Source organism: Mycteria americana, chromosome 7 (assembly GCF_035582795.1).
Source record: "Mycteria americana isolate JAX WOST 10 ecotype Jacksonville Zoo and Gardens chromosome 7, USCA_MyAme_1.0, whole genome shotgun sequence".
NCBI lineage: Eukaryota > Metazoa > Chordata > Aves > Ciconiiformes > Ciconiidae > Mycteria > Mycteria americana.
In genome coordinates, this window is record NC_134371.1 from 27,703,286 (window position 1) to 27,719,718 (window position 16,433).

Sequence of the window (16,433 nt, forward strand, 5' to 3'; positions counted from 1 at the left end):
GACATTAATACTTAACATGAATATAACAGAAATTACAAGTATGTTAATACTATTCATTCTCAGTCAATGAACAAAAGTGTACAGTAAGGTCAGCATTAATCTATTAAGAATGCTACAAAACCAGCCAGCCAGTGTCCTTCAAAACAGAGTGCTTGCTGTAAGACAGGCTGGAATGATTGCTGTCCGTCCATTCAGGCAGCTATGCTCCTAGGCTGCCTATGGACCCTGCCCATTCTCCCATTTCTGCACGTAGTTCTGATATTTCCCTTTGTTTGTTAGGGGTACAAAAGCACTACCTGCTAGGAAAAAAAAAAAAAAAAAAGAGCTACAGTGCCAAGGGCCAGCCCTCACACTCTGCATGAATAATGCATGTATGCAGCCTGGGAGCTCACACTAGAGGCAAAGCCGGCTCCGTTGACAGTGCGTGACATTCATCAGTATCTGCTATTCAAACTCTTTTCCCACCCTCCCCTAACTCCTTGCTCCATGAATAGGACATGCTTTTGGAGCTGTACCGCTTTCAAAATGCTTTCTTTTACATATCACTCTTCAATAGGAATTCTGTAACACAAAATAAAAGTTTTGCTTTTGTAGAAAGGGTTTTTTTAAAATACACCCCTTCCATCTCCTAGTCCTTATACCGTACCTTCCTCTTTTCCAAAACATTTACTAATGCATGTACTTAACCACCTGCCTCTTAACAGAAGTACCAAAGTGACACTACAAAAGGCTAACTTGCATTTGGTATTGTGGTCCTGGCTCTTCTTGGTCTGAGCCACATAGGATAAACTTCTCAGCTAGAACACTTTCATAATCACAGAGAGGGATACACCCTCAAAAATAAAAATCCCCAGTCTTTTTAGAACCAGACCAGAGGACATCAGTGTGAACAAAGCAGTAATCTCCATCTTTCTTCCCATCAGGATTCCTCTTAGGGTGCCATCTGCTGTGTTGTTTCACTGTAGAGACAAGAGAAGACATCAGCTTGTCTACTGTCAATTCTAAAAGTTTTGATGGAGAAGGAAAAAAAAAATCCTACAGCTTACTCAAGTGGGGTCTCTTTTTCTCCCAAACCCATTTTCTAAGACCTCCCCTACTCCTTCTCACCCAGCTCATGACGTTCTGGAAAAAAAAAAAACCAAACCACAACAAAAAAACCCCACCAGCCCAGAAAAGTAGATGTGCGATTATTTCTGTAGAGGGTTCAGTAATGTTTTTGGACACCACTGTTCTAAGTTGATAAGTGTTTCTGATAGATATCTACTTTTAATCATGTTTTTATTAATTACAGCAAAGCAAATCTATTAGCCAATACTGTAGATTTGTGCTGTCATTTGGACATTCTCAGAAACAATGCAGTATGCACCAAATGAGCAATAACAACATAGCTGACTACCTGCATTCCTCTTCTGGCCATGAAGCTTAAACAGTCCAGAAGAAGTTAAAACTTCATGCAAAACTAAAGCCATGGTTTCAAAACATGACATCTTCTGCAGCAATATTACTTTAAGATACTCCCTTGCATTCCCTGCTCTGCAAGTCCTGTAGGTTTGTGGGACAGTGCTCTGAGCTTGGTTAGGAAATACAGAGCGAGGGCACAGTGGTTAAGCCAGTACTACTCTAGTAGTATTCTGCTGTGACACCACAGTCTAATAAAACTTCCACCCTGCCTTATTCCCACAAGTAACACACCGGTGTAGCTGTTCTGCTGACTGGTCCCTCTTCTGTCCGATGCTTCCCGGCGTGTGGCAGCTCTGAACTGTCCCGATAATCTCGGCCCTTGGAGTTCTGCATGTCCAGCACTGCCCGGCTCTTCGAGGGAAGGGGCGGCTTGTTGTGCTGTCCCTGGATGTTTGAGCTGACTTCAGACCTCGATGGCTTGACTAGTTTTTTGAGTGGTGCTGAGTTTTCTGATGATGTAGTCATCTTCGGTTTGCCTTGAGTCTTTTCACCTGTATTCTTTTCTTCAGATTGGCCAGAGCAGGTGTAGGACCGAAATCGCTGTGTGGGGACCAGGAAAGATGGTGATGGTTGTTTGCCAGAGGTCTTGCTGCTCTCAGGCTCCTGTGACTTTGTGAGATGAAAGCTCTGATCAGGCAGTGGCAGCTGCTCTTTTCGCAAGGCCTTGGGGTAGTCCTGCTCCTTCTTTGATGCCACCTTGCCCTTAGAGCCCATAGAGCCATACAGTGGGTTCTCAAACATCTCTGGCTTTTGCTGTCCCTCCTCCTGAAGCAAAGGCTCTGCTGTGGTTTTCCCCAGTTCAGGTGGCCTGTAGTCATCAAAGCAGTGTAAAAAGCAGACTTGTAAAGAGCAGGCAAGAGACACTGACTGATTTAAAGAGAAAACGAATAGGAAATTAACATGATAAAACTAAACTGACTGTGCAGAGGGGTAACAGGATAACAATTAAACTCGGGGGGAGAGAACAGAATTGTGTATTATTTTCACTTTGTTTAATCGTTATTAACATGACAGCTGAGAGCAGATATGCATGGTACTGTATAAACTCCCTGCTGGACTACAGTCTTGTCAGAGTGATACTTGGCTTCTCTTTAAACAGAGATAAGCTACTGAGCCAAACTGCACCAAGTGCTTCGATGGCTCCGCGACATGCACAAATCTGAATTTAAATATTAATAAGAATCCTCAGATCTGGCAGAGAGGATCGAAATGGCTGTCTGAACAGTTAACATAAGAGCTCACATCACACCGTAGCATTTTACAACTAGGTCAATCTCTTCTTGCTACCAATGCCACATAGTATTCCTAGGGAAGGGATAAAACTCCTTAATGCACCCAAATGCATTGTATATAAGTAATAGCTATGTACTGTAGGGTGAGGCAATCATTGTGCGTTCACAGCTGAGCCCTTTGAACTGAGGCTCAGACTGGAGTGACAGCACAGCTGTACAATGGGACAAGGGAGGTTTCGTGGGTTTTGTATGACTCAAAATGATTTGGCAAGGCTTTCATTTGGAGAACCGCCATGATACTTAAAAGATCAGCCACAATATCACTGAACAGAGTGGAATAGGGGTGAGTGGTACATGTTCTTTGGGTGTCTTCAAATGAGTTGTGTTCCTTGCTTCAGGTTATTTTCTGGAAGTGAGTACATGCAGGAGCAAAGAGCTGAGAGCATGATGAAGCATTGTCAGGTACATAACAGACTGAGGCAGTGCTTGCAGCTCTGACTTCTGCAAGTTCTGGCTTACAGAGTGCCACATACATTTACCAGTGAACTCTAGCCTAGAGTCAGAAAGCAGCTGTCACTATGAAAAAGAGGTCTGGAACGAGGACACTGATTGCGTACACACACTAGGGCGAGTAGCCTCATCACTTTACTAAGTTGGGTAGGGATGGGATATTTTCAATTGCTGGATGGAAATTCTGCATCAAGACTTGTGATAGATGCAGCACAGGGATGCTAACTTCTATAGCGAGCTGGACATTTGTATAGTAGTGTAAGCAGAAATTCAGTTAAAGTACTTCATGTATGACATGTGAAGGAGCTCTCCTTCCCATCCAGTGGAAAGATCTATGCCACACTCTTCCCTTTTCGTCTTTGTTACTACAGTCAACTCTGTAGTCTTCTCCTCTTCTCTTCCTAGCGAATTAAACTTATACATATATTTTTGTCTTTCCTTTCACAAAAGTCTGAGGAACCACTACACTACTTTTCTTTGAGTATGTGATGTCTGCACTTGTGACCTTCACTTATCTTTTTCTAATTCTAGAGATAAGACTGAAAGAATATGCTGCACCTTGAACTCTCTGTACAGATAATGAAATAGTGACTGTGCAGAATGACAGGAGAGAGGGGACTAGCCCCAGTGCAAAACTCAAAGACTCACAGGTACTCTTGACTCCGACTACAAATGTTTCTGTTTACTGTAGGCTGAAGGGATGTTTTTGGAGATAGAGGCGACAAGGAGGGTGATGTGGAGGATGACTGACTCTGTCCCATTACGGAGGTAGTCTCTTTGGGCTGCTGCTCATAACTCCAGAGAGAAGGTGGCTGGTCTGGTGAAGGTATCTGCTTAAGTTGGCTGGTTGCAGAGGGTTGCTGAGAGAAAGCAGCCATCCCCAGGTAGTTGGGGTTGCTGATGTCTGTGAGAGTGGAGCTGCTGAAGAGAAGAAATATTGTTAGGCAGATACACGCACAAATACATTTATTTTTTTGTCTCCCTGCCAGCTACAAAGGACTTAGTGCCCACTGACTGCTTACATTCAATACCACCTACTTTTTTTTTTTTTGGTCACTGTTGCTTCAGTATCAGAGAATAAGTGGGAGTCCTGTTAGCGGCTCCCTGCCCTGGGTCACTGGAGAGGAAGCAGCTTGGTCAAGGCCACCTCCCCCAGCCCCAAATAGCTCCTCTGGCTGTGGCAGATGCTTCCATTTCCAGGCTGCAGAGAGCACTCAGCTTCTGCAGCCACATATAGGGGCTTTTACAGGTTTCTGGGCCCAGCAGTTCAACTGGCAGCTGCAGCAGGACAGCTCCAAGCAAGAGGCAAATAGCAGCACTGGGCAGCATTGTGCAGCATAGGAATATGCTGCTGGAACAACAGGAGAGACGTTTGGCCTTTTGAGGTGTACCCATATAGACTAGCAGGCAGAAGGCAGGAAGCTGCCTGCAAAGAAACGCACCCGTGAAAGGTTGGTGGAGTGAAAGGATAGCCTTACCCAGAAGCATCCTATGACTCTTGGAAAGGAAAAAGACAGGCAGTTTGAGCATAGCTTCCCACCCCAAGCTGGCAGAGGTGAAGCAGCAAGATTACCGTAACATATCCTCCTTTCCCGGGTTGTCTGGAGAAGAGGAAGCACTCCCCCAATAGCGAGCAATGGCTGCTGCCTCTCTGGCCATCAGATGAGTAGATTTTGACTTTCTGTTGGAAATAAAGGGGCCCTTTTTAAGTGGGGTGCAGGGACCCAGTTTGACTAATGCATTCTCAGCTTTTGAAGCTTTGGGGACATAAGCATTGACCAGCCCTGACCAGAGAGCCACAAAGGCAGCTTCCCAGTGCTCACCATGCCTACTAATACTGCTCCCACAGCAAGCCCAGCTTTGCATTTGTTGAGCCAACTAGTTTTCTGTAACTGACTTACCCACTTGCCCTTTACCTGTTAGTCTGATCCCAGTCTTTGCTAGGCTCTAAGTTGCTGATGTTCTTTGGTTTCTGCCCAGCGATTTCATCACGTTCAATCTTGACAAAATCTGAAGGAAAGAAAAGGCATAAAAGAGTGTTTTGGCAGCCTCAGAGTCTGGTTCCTTAAGTTTTCTGTGTTACTGCTTGTATTAAGGCATCTCCCTTTGTCTATCAGAATGACAATGAGACAGTTTTAAACAGTTGTTGCTATTACAACTGCCCACTAATACATATCGTGTTTTGTTGACATAGGAAAAAGTGTGTATCTTGAAATACAAAGGTCATGATCCCCCAAACAGTCATATACGGGTCATTTTACCATTGACAATAATAGTAAATGTCATGAGGCTGCTTTTGTACTCTGAAAGACAACAACAGGTAGCAAGGTGAAAATAAGCAAAGTCTGTGATCTTTTAACTGAGGAACTGCTCCTTGAGAGCCTCACATGCTCTTTGCAGATGTTCCCCAGGGTGACTGGAGCAGGCAGAGCTTCAGCACCTTGTCATATAGCCACTGCAAGTGGAAATAAGGCATCACCATTCAATAAAATCGGTATCAGTGACAGACAGGGGGCTCTCTCAGTCTGCTTTTATTTGAATGATGAAAAAAAAAAACCCAAATGGAATTGCTATGTCTTTCTGAAAGAGTACAGGTATACTCCTGAGAACTAACGATACTCACATCTCCTTGCAGTCAGCATCAAAAGCTCTTGCCTCTTTGGGACTAAAAGCACTGCAAGGATAATTTTCAATTCCGTGACAGTTATCAGAAATCTTTTGAGATGGATATTCTCTAGAGCAAGCATTGCAGAGATGATCTCGTTCCTTACCATACAATTTCTCTCTCTGTTTTCCTTGTGATGTTTGTAACTTGATTTCACCTTGGAAGACCCCTGTTTTCTCACCATGGTGTGTCAGCACAGTATGGATAGGAACTAAGGATTCTGTTGCTTCTATTCGCAAGGCAATGCAGCCTTCCCCTAGATAATGGCAAGGAGACAATGAGCCTGTGACTGAGAAAAAAAGCATTGAAATCTCTTTCTCGTGTCAGTCATCTACTATCACTATGCCGACAGGGCTGAGATTACTGGAGAGCATCTGCTTTGGATCACACTAAGGAGTGTAATATCTCTTGAGAAATGAGGGGCATTCATTTCACTTCTTCATGTATGTGTGAAGGATTTGGACATTGGAGACACCCGCGGGTGACTACAGGGCTCTGAGCTTCCATTACTGGTAAGGAAAACCTGAGCCTGTGACTGCCATTTCAGTTAATGGCATTTCAGCAAAGAGCCTTCTGTGGACAAGGACTGCAATCTCTGGCTGGTTAGAATTTCGAAGCAAGCAGCACTGACAATGACTTTTCTGTACCCAGGAGAAATGCATCAAGTAAGTGCAACTGAAACAGGATTTGTACGTTCTGAATAAACCCATTTAAACAGGCTGACTCCTGATTTAATTCCTGTAAAGTACTTTCTTTTTAAGCCACTGCTGTTTTAGGGCTGGTAAAGCTCACACAGATTAATGCTTCTAGTTCATATTCCTCTAATCATCATTACCTCACAAAATATTGCCCACAATGTATTTTTGTATGTATTGAGTTCTAAATCAGAAGTCAGAGCATCATAGATGCTCAGTCTATAAGAGTTACTTCTGTTCTCTCCCACTCTTTCAGCGGTTTGGAAAAATCTAAGTAGATTTTGACTCATCCAGAACTTTAGAGCTAAGCGCTTACCATAAGATTCATCACTGTCTGATGACTTAATGCTGATCAGGATGTGTTGATCCAGTAGGTATTCTGGGTCTGAAATAATTGGAGTCAGCTGCAAAGACAAGTTCATGTGGGTCAATACAATAGGTGGTCTACAAGAACACAGTTCTCCCTGTGCCTCAGTCCCAAATGAGCAAAACTTAGCTGGACAGACCCATGAGGGTATCATGTCACCCCCAGGATCAGCCTCTTCGACGATGTTTGGAGGTCTGTGGTAGAAGGCTACACACTTTTAGAGTCTCCACACTCTCGCTCCCAGCACAGCAGACAGAATGCTACAAATCAAACACTCACATTGGGCTGAGCTGCAGTTTTTTCCTACAGTGCAGACTGAAAATTGCTCTAGGAGGAATAGATCTGGACTCTGGTTACAGTCTGTGCCCAAAAATCTGTTTGGCTGTTGTTACAATCACTTATTGTAGAGTCTTTCCCCAGTCTCTCAGTGTAAGGCACTCTTTCCAAAGTCAGCAGTTCTTCTTTTGGGCTATTCAGAAGGGTGCTGACATACATATTTGCTCCAAATCCAAGAGCTCTGATAGTTCTTCCAGCTCCCACCATGCCAGCAAATGGAGAACAGCTCCGATCTCAAGGATAGGACTTGTTTTTGACACTGACACGCAGAACATTACTTCTGGCCATTGATGGTCTTTTTAACACAGGTAAAAAATACTTAGTCAATTTTTCTCAAAAATATCAAGAAAAAAACCCTTTGTCTCACAGGGCAAAGAAACTCCAGCATAGCTGTTTTATCTTCCATCTAAAACTAAAAAAAAAAAAAAATGGGCCTGCTTAAAAGACCTGTCAGCATAGTTATGCTCACTGAAAAGGTGAGAAAAAAAGTCATGCTCCTGAGTAACATAATCAGGCCAGCAAAATTCCTGATACAGATGAAAGTATACTGGCAAGAAAGTCCTTTCCTTCTTATAACATACTCTGTTTAGCTTAAGCCCATCCTGCATTCCCTTTTGAGTGTAAACAAGACCACAACCATGTTCCTGAAAGTAATGTTTATATAAGCAAAAGACGTAATGTTGCTTATGGGATGCAAGTGGAAGGCTTCCCTTCCATATGGAAATGGAAACATAGTCCCAGATTACCTTTGGAAGAGCATCAACGAACTTTACCACAAGCTCCCCTTCATTCCCATCCTCATTTTCTCCTTCCTGGCTCTTTACAAAACCTGCAAAGTGATGAGAAAGGAGTTCACCAGAGAAGAGACAGCAAGAACTTGGCTACAAGTCCTTTTCAGACGCTAGATCTCCAAAAGGCCTACAATTATTTTCCCACTTGGACACAAGTATTAAGAAGCTTAAAGTCTGAGCTTTGGGTGACTGTTTACACAGTAAACTTACAAGTGATTTTACTAGAGCATTGTTAAACGGTTTTATTTTACAGTTAAACTTGGCACTGAAAAGCTCAGTGCATACATGGACTGGAGGATAAGAACATGACAGCTCTTCCTACGCCACTCAAGATAGCACACTTTTGAAATTCTAATTTAAGATTCGTAATACACTGTTTCCATAGAAATTTATGCAAATTTTGATACAGCCAAAAAATAATCTTTTATGGAACTGTCTTTGACACAGCGCTCTGACATGCGATAATGTGATGAAGCATACACCGAAGGCATGCTGTCCCACTTACAGGAGCAGTCCTGTGATGGGGAATCGCTTAAAAAAAACCACAGCAAGGGCACGTAGGCTCGCATTACATAAACAGCTGAGACTCAGCCCTGCAGCACAGGGACAGGGAGTAAAATCTGCAGCACTAGTGGGTACACAGTCCCATTTACAGAATCAAACCACTATCTTTCCTTTCACTTTAAGCTGATCCTCTGACTTACTCTTTTCAAACCAGGGTAATTAAGTTATTTTTATTATCATAATGCAGATGCTTTATTTTGAAAGCACCTGATCATTTGTAGCAGGCACAATTACAAATTTAATCAATCGTTTGCTAAGTAGAGATTTTCTGTGTGATAAGCAAGAACAACACATGTTTCTCTTCAAGAAAGAGATGATCAGATTGCCAAACAAGATGGAAGAAATGGTGGAAGGCTACATGTCTAAGCATGGGTTACAGCTGAATAGCTGTGAGTTTTGGATTGTATTGCTGACAGTACAGGATGACTTGTAAACTACAACAAACCTCTAGGACATCCCTTTTTTGCACTGGAACAAGTGATCTATGCAGTTGTTTATTTACATCAAAGCAAGAGAAAGGGGAACTAATCCAAACAAGCAGGAAACTTTGACAGAAAGAATAAAGATGGGCAAAACCATACTTTCTAAGCAGCTAGAGTGAAACTCGATGTAGAACTTGGTCTGGGACTTGGTCTTCAGAGTAGCGTAGCAGTGCAGGAACTCTATCTCCCCTTGGGAATCTGTGTACTTGGAGTCTAGGAAAGAGGAGGGGAAGATAATGGCATTTTCAGTAGGAGATAAAGAGAGGGCATTTTTGAGTGGACTCTTTAAGAATCAGCTTTTTCTTTCAACATATACAAAGCACTGCATTTTATATCCAAAGGTAAAGACAACCACATTTGCACCCAGCCTGACTAACCATTCTTTGAAACAAACTGTGAGGTGACTCCCACTTCAAAGGTGGCAAAGACAGGACTGTGGTCACTTGTCATGATGTCAGTGGCGCAGCCTGCCAACGAGAAAGGGAGGATAGTTACTGCCCTGCTCCAGTGAGATCGCTGTGATAGAAATATTATTCGGTAATTTTCCAGAAAACATAACTGTCGCTGTGGTAACTGTCTCTAGTCAAAGGTGTTTCTACATAATCTCATGTTAGTCTATAGGAATGTAACTCTTTTGTCTAAATACATAAAGATTTGGTTAACGGACACAACTTTACCGGATCATTTTGCAAGTGACTGTCAGTGTTAGATTCCCCCAGTACAAAAACCACTTGCAGGCTTCCTGGTTGCCTCTGCAACATGCACTGCTAATTAAAGCTCTAATATGGCAGGAAATCACACAAGAATACACTGGTGCTACTTCAGTGCTACAGAGCAACTCATGGCCCAAGATTAATGGCGAGTGAGCAAGGTCCTGACTTGACCTAAGTGCACACCGAGTTCCAGCAAGCCCCGTCCATTGAACAGAACAGCATATAAAAGCAGATGCCAGACTTTCTAGAGGTGCTTATTTGACCACATGTGTCATCATCATAGGGTCTGTGATCAGCTCAGTCCACCTTATTCCCCAAGAGACTTCTACAGACCTTTTCTCAATCCCATGCATAGGAAACCATCAACATCATGCTCAGATGCTTGGTCCTATATTAGTCAATGAAATTTCAGGAACTAGTATCTGAGCCTTTTTTTAAACAGGTCTTATGGGCTTCCTCTCTTCCCTGCATTGCACTTTTGTGGCACTCCTCAGCAAGAAAGGGAATAGGCTCTTGGTACCACACAGTCCTTCTGGAATATGATTTGATAGAAGAGACATGTTTGCAGCTCCAGCCTCTGCAGACTGGGCTGTGTACACAGGGTCTGCCCTGCTGGCACCACCAAGCAAGGAGCTCCTGGTGGTAACTGCGCAGGAAAAGTGGTTGTTGTTGCCAAGAAATAACTGGCATAAAGTGATCCTACAGCGTGGCCTAAAGCTGGACAGCTGCAGCTGTCTGAGTGGTATTCTGCATATAAAAGAATAACAGAATTAATTCCCAACCTTGTAAGGTTACAGGCAGAGAGAATTGGCTCCGCTCTGCCTGGTTTAACATCAGGTCCCTCTATGCTGAGTGCCTGGCAGTGCAGGGAGATCCTACAGACTCTGCTCTGAATCATTTCCGTTTCAGACTGATTGCTTTGCTATCTACAATCTGTTATCTACCCACCATAGGACTGACACACAACATGCACCATGGGGTATGATTTCCAGAGCACTCGATCACACCAGGATGGCAAATTGTACTTCATCTGCAAACCAAAGGAGAAGTGATGTCAAGAAGAAGGGAAAGGACCAGTTCACAAAAGAACAGGAAATTCACTTGCCCAAGCACTATATATTTGTGTCAAATCTTTTTGTTTGTTTTGACTCCTTTCAAAACACTACAAGGGCAGAAAATGGAGAGATTGGTTTAGGTCGCTTTCTTCTGTAGGAGTTACTTTCCCTGCTCTGGCATATACTTCTGAAGGGAAATCAGTTTTCACCTACCCCTGTAGCTTTTTGCTTGGTGTAAGCATACTTCTCCCGAGTACCTCTTTCAAAACGGTAGGTTGGAGCAAAAGTAATCTCTTCTTCCTCTAAAACAGACAGATAACTCTGTTACAGTTTGGCCCATTGAGAGCCCTCATCTGGGCAAGACAGACACTGCTCTGTACACCCTGCCCCACATCAAGTCTGGCAGAGAAAGTTGCTAGAAATGGGAGATGAACCTGCCAACAAACTCAGAATCTTACCGAACTGCAGAAACACCTTTTGGTCCTTTCTCTCTATGAGAAGCTGGTCAAAAGCCAGCAGCTCCGGATACTGCTGCTGCCTGATCTTCTGGATAATATTCTCTGCTTCCTGCCAACAGGGAAACAGCAGAGCTGCAGATGATGCAAAACCTTCTTATAAATACTCTGTTCACTGGTGAGCCGGCAAGTGCTTCTGAACTGCTTCACAGAGCTGTACCCCCTGTCACTTCCCCACCTTTCCCTTCACTGAAAGGCCCCAGTCTTTGCTGCATGGCTGAACATTTGTCTGTCAAAACAGGCATCAAAAAGCCCACACATCCCCTACACAAGCATATACACACATACACACACATAACCAGATGCACATCAACACCAGGCTTGCTGTTGTCTCCCGCCTACTGAAACCTATCCAGTATTTATTACGGCTTGCCTGTTTCTGAAGGCCTGTTCTGAGCCATTAAAAGCTAACCAAATAGAGCAGAAAGGCAATCTCTGGATCAAGCTGTTCAGGGACAGATGCTCGCTCACAGTGGGAAGGAGAGTTGGGAGGTTTGGGGAAGCGATGCTGCCTGGAGCAGCAAAATGTGCCAGACGGCATTCCTGGCGTGCCCCGCGCCTATTAATCCTTGGAGAGGGCAAAGGGGATTTCCTTACTCTCCCTCAACTGGTGTCACGCTCGTGCCCTGGGGATCCCTTCTGCCTCCCCTCTTTCTGCCGTCTTGCCCTAGATTAGAAAAAGATAGCACTTCTATAGCAACACGGTATTTTGTCTCTCCAGGGATTCACACAGAGTCCCTAACCGTTGGGGGCTGTTCCACGCGGTAGTTCAAGTCTCCCAGCCAGAAAAGATGAGTAAAGCGATGAGTGATGTTAAACGGACTGAGTTTCTTATCTCCCAGTGTCAGGAAGCGCAGGATGTTCGTGTAGTTCTGGTTGCGTCTGTCAAGACAAGAAACATCTGCCTGACATACTAAATTGCCATGCAATTTCTAAACTCTTGGGCTGGCAGAGACTGCCGCTTTACCAGGCAGGAACCGATCTGGCTCAACACCTAGAGAAGAGCAGATCAGAAGTTGAGCACTTGCCACCCCTGCCTCGCTCTGCACCTCGGCAGACAGGCCCAGGTAACATGCTCAGTGTCTCCCGGTGAGCCAACCAGTAGCAACCAGTAACGCAGCACAGCTTTCATGCTGCAGCTTGTATTGTGTGTGGCCCGGGGAGCTGGGGGGCAGGAGGGCAGCCTGCTGTGAGGAGGGGGCAGTGGCATTTACAGCAGCTCCTGGCTGCTCTACCTTGGGTGTCAGACTGTTTCCACCTGAATTGAAAGGCTGGAAAGCTGTCCTAAAGCCACTTTGGTCGCCTCCTGGGGCTGTGCTTTTCTGAGCTGCATGTCCCAGAAACCCAGCATTAGATTGTTGCCTTCAGCTTTTAGCAGCAAACACATAACTAGATTTTGGCAGCTATTCCAGGCCCTGGGGAACCCTTCCATAGAAGTTAACTCCATCAGTGGCAAAGACCCTATGCAGAAATCCCACACCATCTGTTTTCTGGGTCCTGGACTGGGAAAGATGGCAAAGCCAACCTCTTAATTTCAAGTGCTCTTTGCTTTCAAAACCACTCCTTCCAACTGCTCCAGCTCTTCCCAGCGTGGGCACAGATCTCCCACCGATGTTGGGATCTTTGCCTTCCAGTCCTGTGCTGCACAGAACCTGCCTAGACCATAGAAACTCATTTCACAGCTGGGTATAGAGAATTAGCCACCGTGGAGATATTTCTGTGCTACGCACCTCCCTCTTGGTATTCCTGACAGCGTGCTCTGCCTAGCAGGGTCTTTCTCAGCTGTGCCCCAGGGCGCACCACAGCTCCTCTGCTCACAGCACTGCCTACAGCGAGGAGGCAGACAGTCCCCTTCAGCACATTATTCTGGGATGGGAAAAGCCTTCCCACATCTCTCTGAACCACTGCAGATCAGGGAACTGTTTTCCTCATGTACTGAGCTTGCAGGACAGGTCACACAAGTGTTGTGCAAGACCTTTACCCTTGGCTCTGAAATAATTTTGCTGTCCATTTCACCTGCACCTATGTGGTATGGCCATATAGCAGAAGTCCCTTATTTAAATGGTGACACAATGGGCAGGGTCTTTAGCACAGGTTGGCCTCCCAGAAGACATTTAACAAATTTTTATGGTCAGGAAAACACGCTTGTGACTGTCTGGTGGGCCCTCCTTCTGAGCACGGCCCAGAGAATTTCACCCTGAGTCAACATCCATTTTTGAGAGGGGAGCATGTATCTTACCTTTGTTTCTTTTCGCTTCCTGAAGTCAAATGGCTGTTAACAAACCCAAAGGAGGTTCCATTAAACATGAATGACACCCCCACAGCTCCTTTATTACCTGGAAAAGATAAGCCAAAACCGTCAAGAAGTCAATCCACCTCCAGGCTGAGTCTAGCAAAGATAATAAAGCACCTAGCACATCTTAAAAGTGAAGTGGAGGATGGAGAAGAGAAACAAGTTGACTTAATCAGCACAGAAAGAGTTAGTACATACAGCACAGATCGTGGTACAAATTTTCTAAGGATGCTAAAGAAAAATTAGTTGAAGGGAAAGAAGTGCAGTTTCCTTGTGAAACCCAAGAAGGAGTAATCCAATAGCCAGTCAAAGGTGTTTGCTGGGAATATACATATATATATATGTGCTAAGTATACACACAAATAGATTTCCTCTCTTACAGGGTAAGATATAATCAGTGCTAGTGGGATATAACTTTAGTAACACTAGTGTCACATAAATGTAGTCAAAGGAGTCTTGTGGAGAAAAAGCTGTTCCATTTCAAGGACAGTATTGGCACAGACTGAACAGATCTCAGTCCTTTGGACAAGACCAGCTCTGTTCCTCACCCAGTGTATTTGCAATGCCTGTCTTCACGTTGTCTGTGCAGATGTGGCTGATCCGGTTCTCATGTTCTGGCTTGGCCAGTACAACAATCCTGATGTTCCAGAGGGTATGTATTGCTATCTGCAGGGATGGGAATGTTAGAGGTTATATTTCTGCACATACCTGTGAGCTGCGCTGTAGCTGCAGCCTTCCTGACTCCTCCTGTAGTACTTCTACACAAATTTTCTTCCTGTGCTCAGGATCTGCTTTCAGTCATTTTAATCAAAGGTGGGAGGAAGGACCTAGCTGTTTTCTAGTGCTATTTTCTAGTTAATCATTGGATTGCCTTGCTTGCACAAAATACAGTTTCCTAATCACTATGAGAGTCATAAGTCCTGCTCTCCTATGGCCTTCCAGATATGCTTAGATTTGTTTCTTGACATCACTGAAATTCAGGAATGTCCAAACCTGGTCTTAATAAGGTTCAGTTTCTTTTATGATTGTGCCTATGTGCTGTTACATCCTGTTTTGAAAGTGCAGTAGCCTAGGGTGAGGTCTAGGCTACAGCTGGCTCAGAAAGTTTTACAGTCTCCTCCTTTATTAAGGTCAAAATATCACCACCACTTGACTCAGGTGCTCAGCATCTGCCCCTTGCTCCCAAGCTGGTAGGCAGAGGAGCTTCATGGCAGGGTTCCTGCTTTGGCAGCGGGGGGATCACTGTCCATGGCAATATGCCCATCTAGCCAGCTCCAGGGGAGGATCTCGTGGAGTCCACAGACAGATTCAGTTCACTCTCCCTCATCCAAATGCAATGACAATAAAGGGAGGGAAGGGAAGGTGGTGTAGGCAAAATGCCACTTATTCCTCTGTCTTTTTTTTTTGCACAACGTGTACTCTCCTCATATGCCTGAGTTATGTGCGGTAGCTGGAATAACCCCTCACCACTTTGAAGCTGATACTGGTGATTTCCTGCAGGGATTGCCTCAGGGTCTCCAGCCATTCCTTCTCCCCCTGGGGATCCTCCTGGGTGCCAATCACGTAGATGTCATGAGGAATGTAGTCAGCGGTGTCATCCCGGGTCTTTCCCTGCCCCTTGGAGAGAAACCAGGATGTGATCTTCTTTGGGGGAGGTGCCGCACCTTTTATTAACAAATCAAACACCAAAGTAAGTCAGTGTATGTTCTGTCAAACCCAGGATACAGACAACCCATAGGGACAGAAATAATAGGCTTCACATTCGCTCTGTCCCATATGTTTCCTATCAGCCAGGGCACCCTATTCCAAGATGACAAAGATGTTAACCCCACCTGACTCACTGATGAAGGAGTAACTCTGCTTTGACCATCTTCCACCGTTTCATTAGCTTACCAAGACTAGCCACGTGTAAAGGTAAGGAGCTGTACTCCTGGCCTGCCACTGCCTTTACCTTACCCCTTAAAGTATGACTGAGCACAGACAGCTCAGCTTACAGCAGCTGAACCAGGCTTTTCTCCCAAAATGGGAAAAATAACCCTCGTTAGGTTCAGAAGCAGCTGACATGCAGTTATTGGAATTGCTCCTGCCTTTTCTGCGAGGTGGAGGATAGCGTACACTGCTGCACCAGCTTTGTGCCAGCCACAATTCCCTGTCATTGGAGGAATCCTTCAGTACCCATCAGGGCCAACTTTATGGTCCTTTGACTAGAACCATGAAAAGTGTCAAACTGCATGCGAGAATAAGCCTAGAGATCAGCTCTTCCCCTGTCCCAGTGGAAGACAATCCTGGTGTACAGATCTGCTACAGAACAAACACAGTGTCTGGAGCTCATCACGGGAGGTGACCACACATTTTGGCAAGTGTCTGAAGGAACACCCGTGTCAGAAGGGAGCCCATACCCATATTCCAGGTCCCAATGAAGATGGTGATCATATCAGGCTCTGGTTGCTCCGAGTGTTTATTCTTCATCTGCTGCAGAAGTTGGCAGAACCCTTCTCTCTTCTAGACAGGGAGGAGCAGAGACAATTAATGAGATGCTTAACTCCTGCAACAGGACCTCTTGAAAAACTAGCTGAACCAGGAAATTCCCAGCACACTTGAAGGGCAGATTAGCTCTCCACTATCCTGAAACCTTCAAAGAGGCTGTCTTTCCTGTGGTACTTTCTTAGGCACTTAGCTTGTGCATTACTTTAACAAGTGCTGAGCTGGTCAGAAGAAAGCCTAGACTTCCCTCTTGTTTGTCTATATGAACCT

The 16,433-nt window shown here is 44.7% G+C and overlaps 1 protein-coding gene across 1 annotated transcript in view; it reads right to left on the reverse strand.

Annotated features, from left to right (window-relative positions):
• The window catches only part of INPP5D (inositol polyphosphate-5-phosphatase D), a 28,939-nt gene continuing 12,506 nt past the window's right edge, over positions 1-16,433 (reverse strand). Inside the window, exons 11-28 of the mRNA XM_075509130.1 lie at positions 16,079-16,181; positions 15,147-15,343; positions 14,228-14,345; positions 13,626-13,722; positions 12,130-12,268; positions 11,330-11,438; positions 11,085-11,173; positions 10,765-10,846; positions 9,481-9,570; positions 9,203-9,316; positions 8,013-8,095; positions 6,880-6,967; positions 5,975-6,124; positions 5,120-5,213; positions 4,777-4,884; positions 3,852-4,124; positions 1,693-2,269; positions 1-959 (exon numbers count right to left, since the gene is read on the reverse strand). Coding sequence (XP_075365245.1) covers positions 957-959; positions 1,693-2,269; positions 3,852-4,124; positions 4,777-4,884; positions 5,120-5,213; positions 5,975-6,124; positions 6,880-6,967; positions 8,013-8,095; positions 9,203-9,316; positions 9,481-9,570; positions 10,765-10,846; positions 11,085-11,173; positions 11,330-11,438; positions 12,130-12,268; positions 13,626-13,722; positions 14,228-14,345; positions 15,147-15,343; positions 16,079-16,181 — 2,514 coding nt within the window. The 3' untranslated portion in view covers positions 1-956. The remainder of the gene's footprint in view (positions 960-1,692; positions 2,270-3,851; positions 4,125-4,776; positions 4,885-5,119; positions 5,214-5,974; positions 6,125-6,879; positions 6,968-8,012; positions 8,096-9,202; positions 9,317-9,480; positions 9,571-10,764; positions 10,847-11,084; positions 11,174-11,329; positions 11,439-12,129; positions 12,269-13,625; positions 13,723-14,227; positions 14,346-15,146; positions 15,344-16,078; positions 16,182-16,433) is intronic.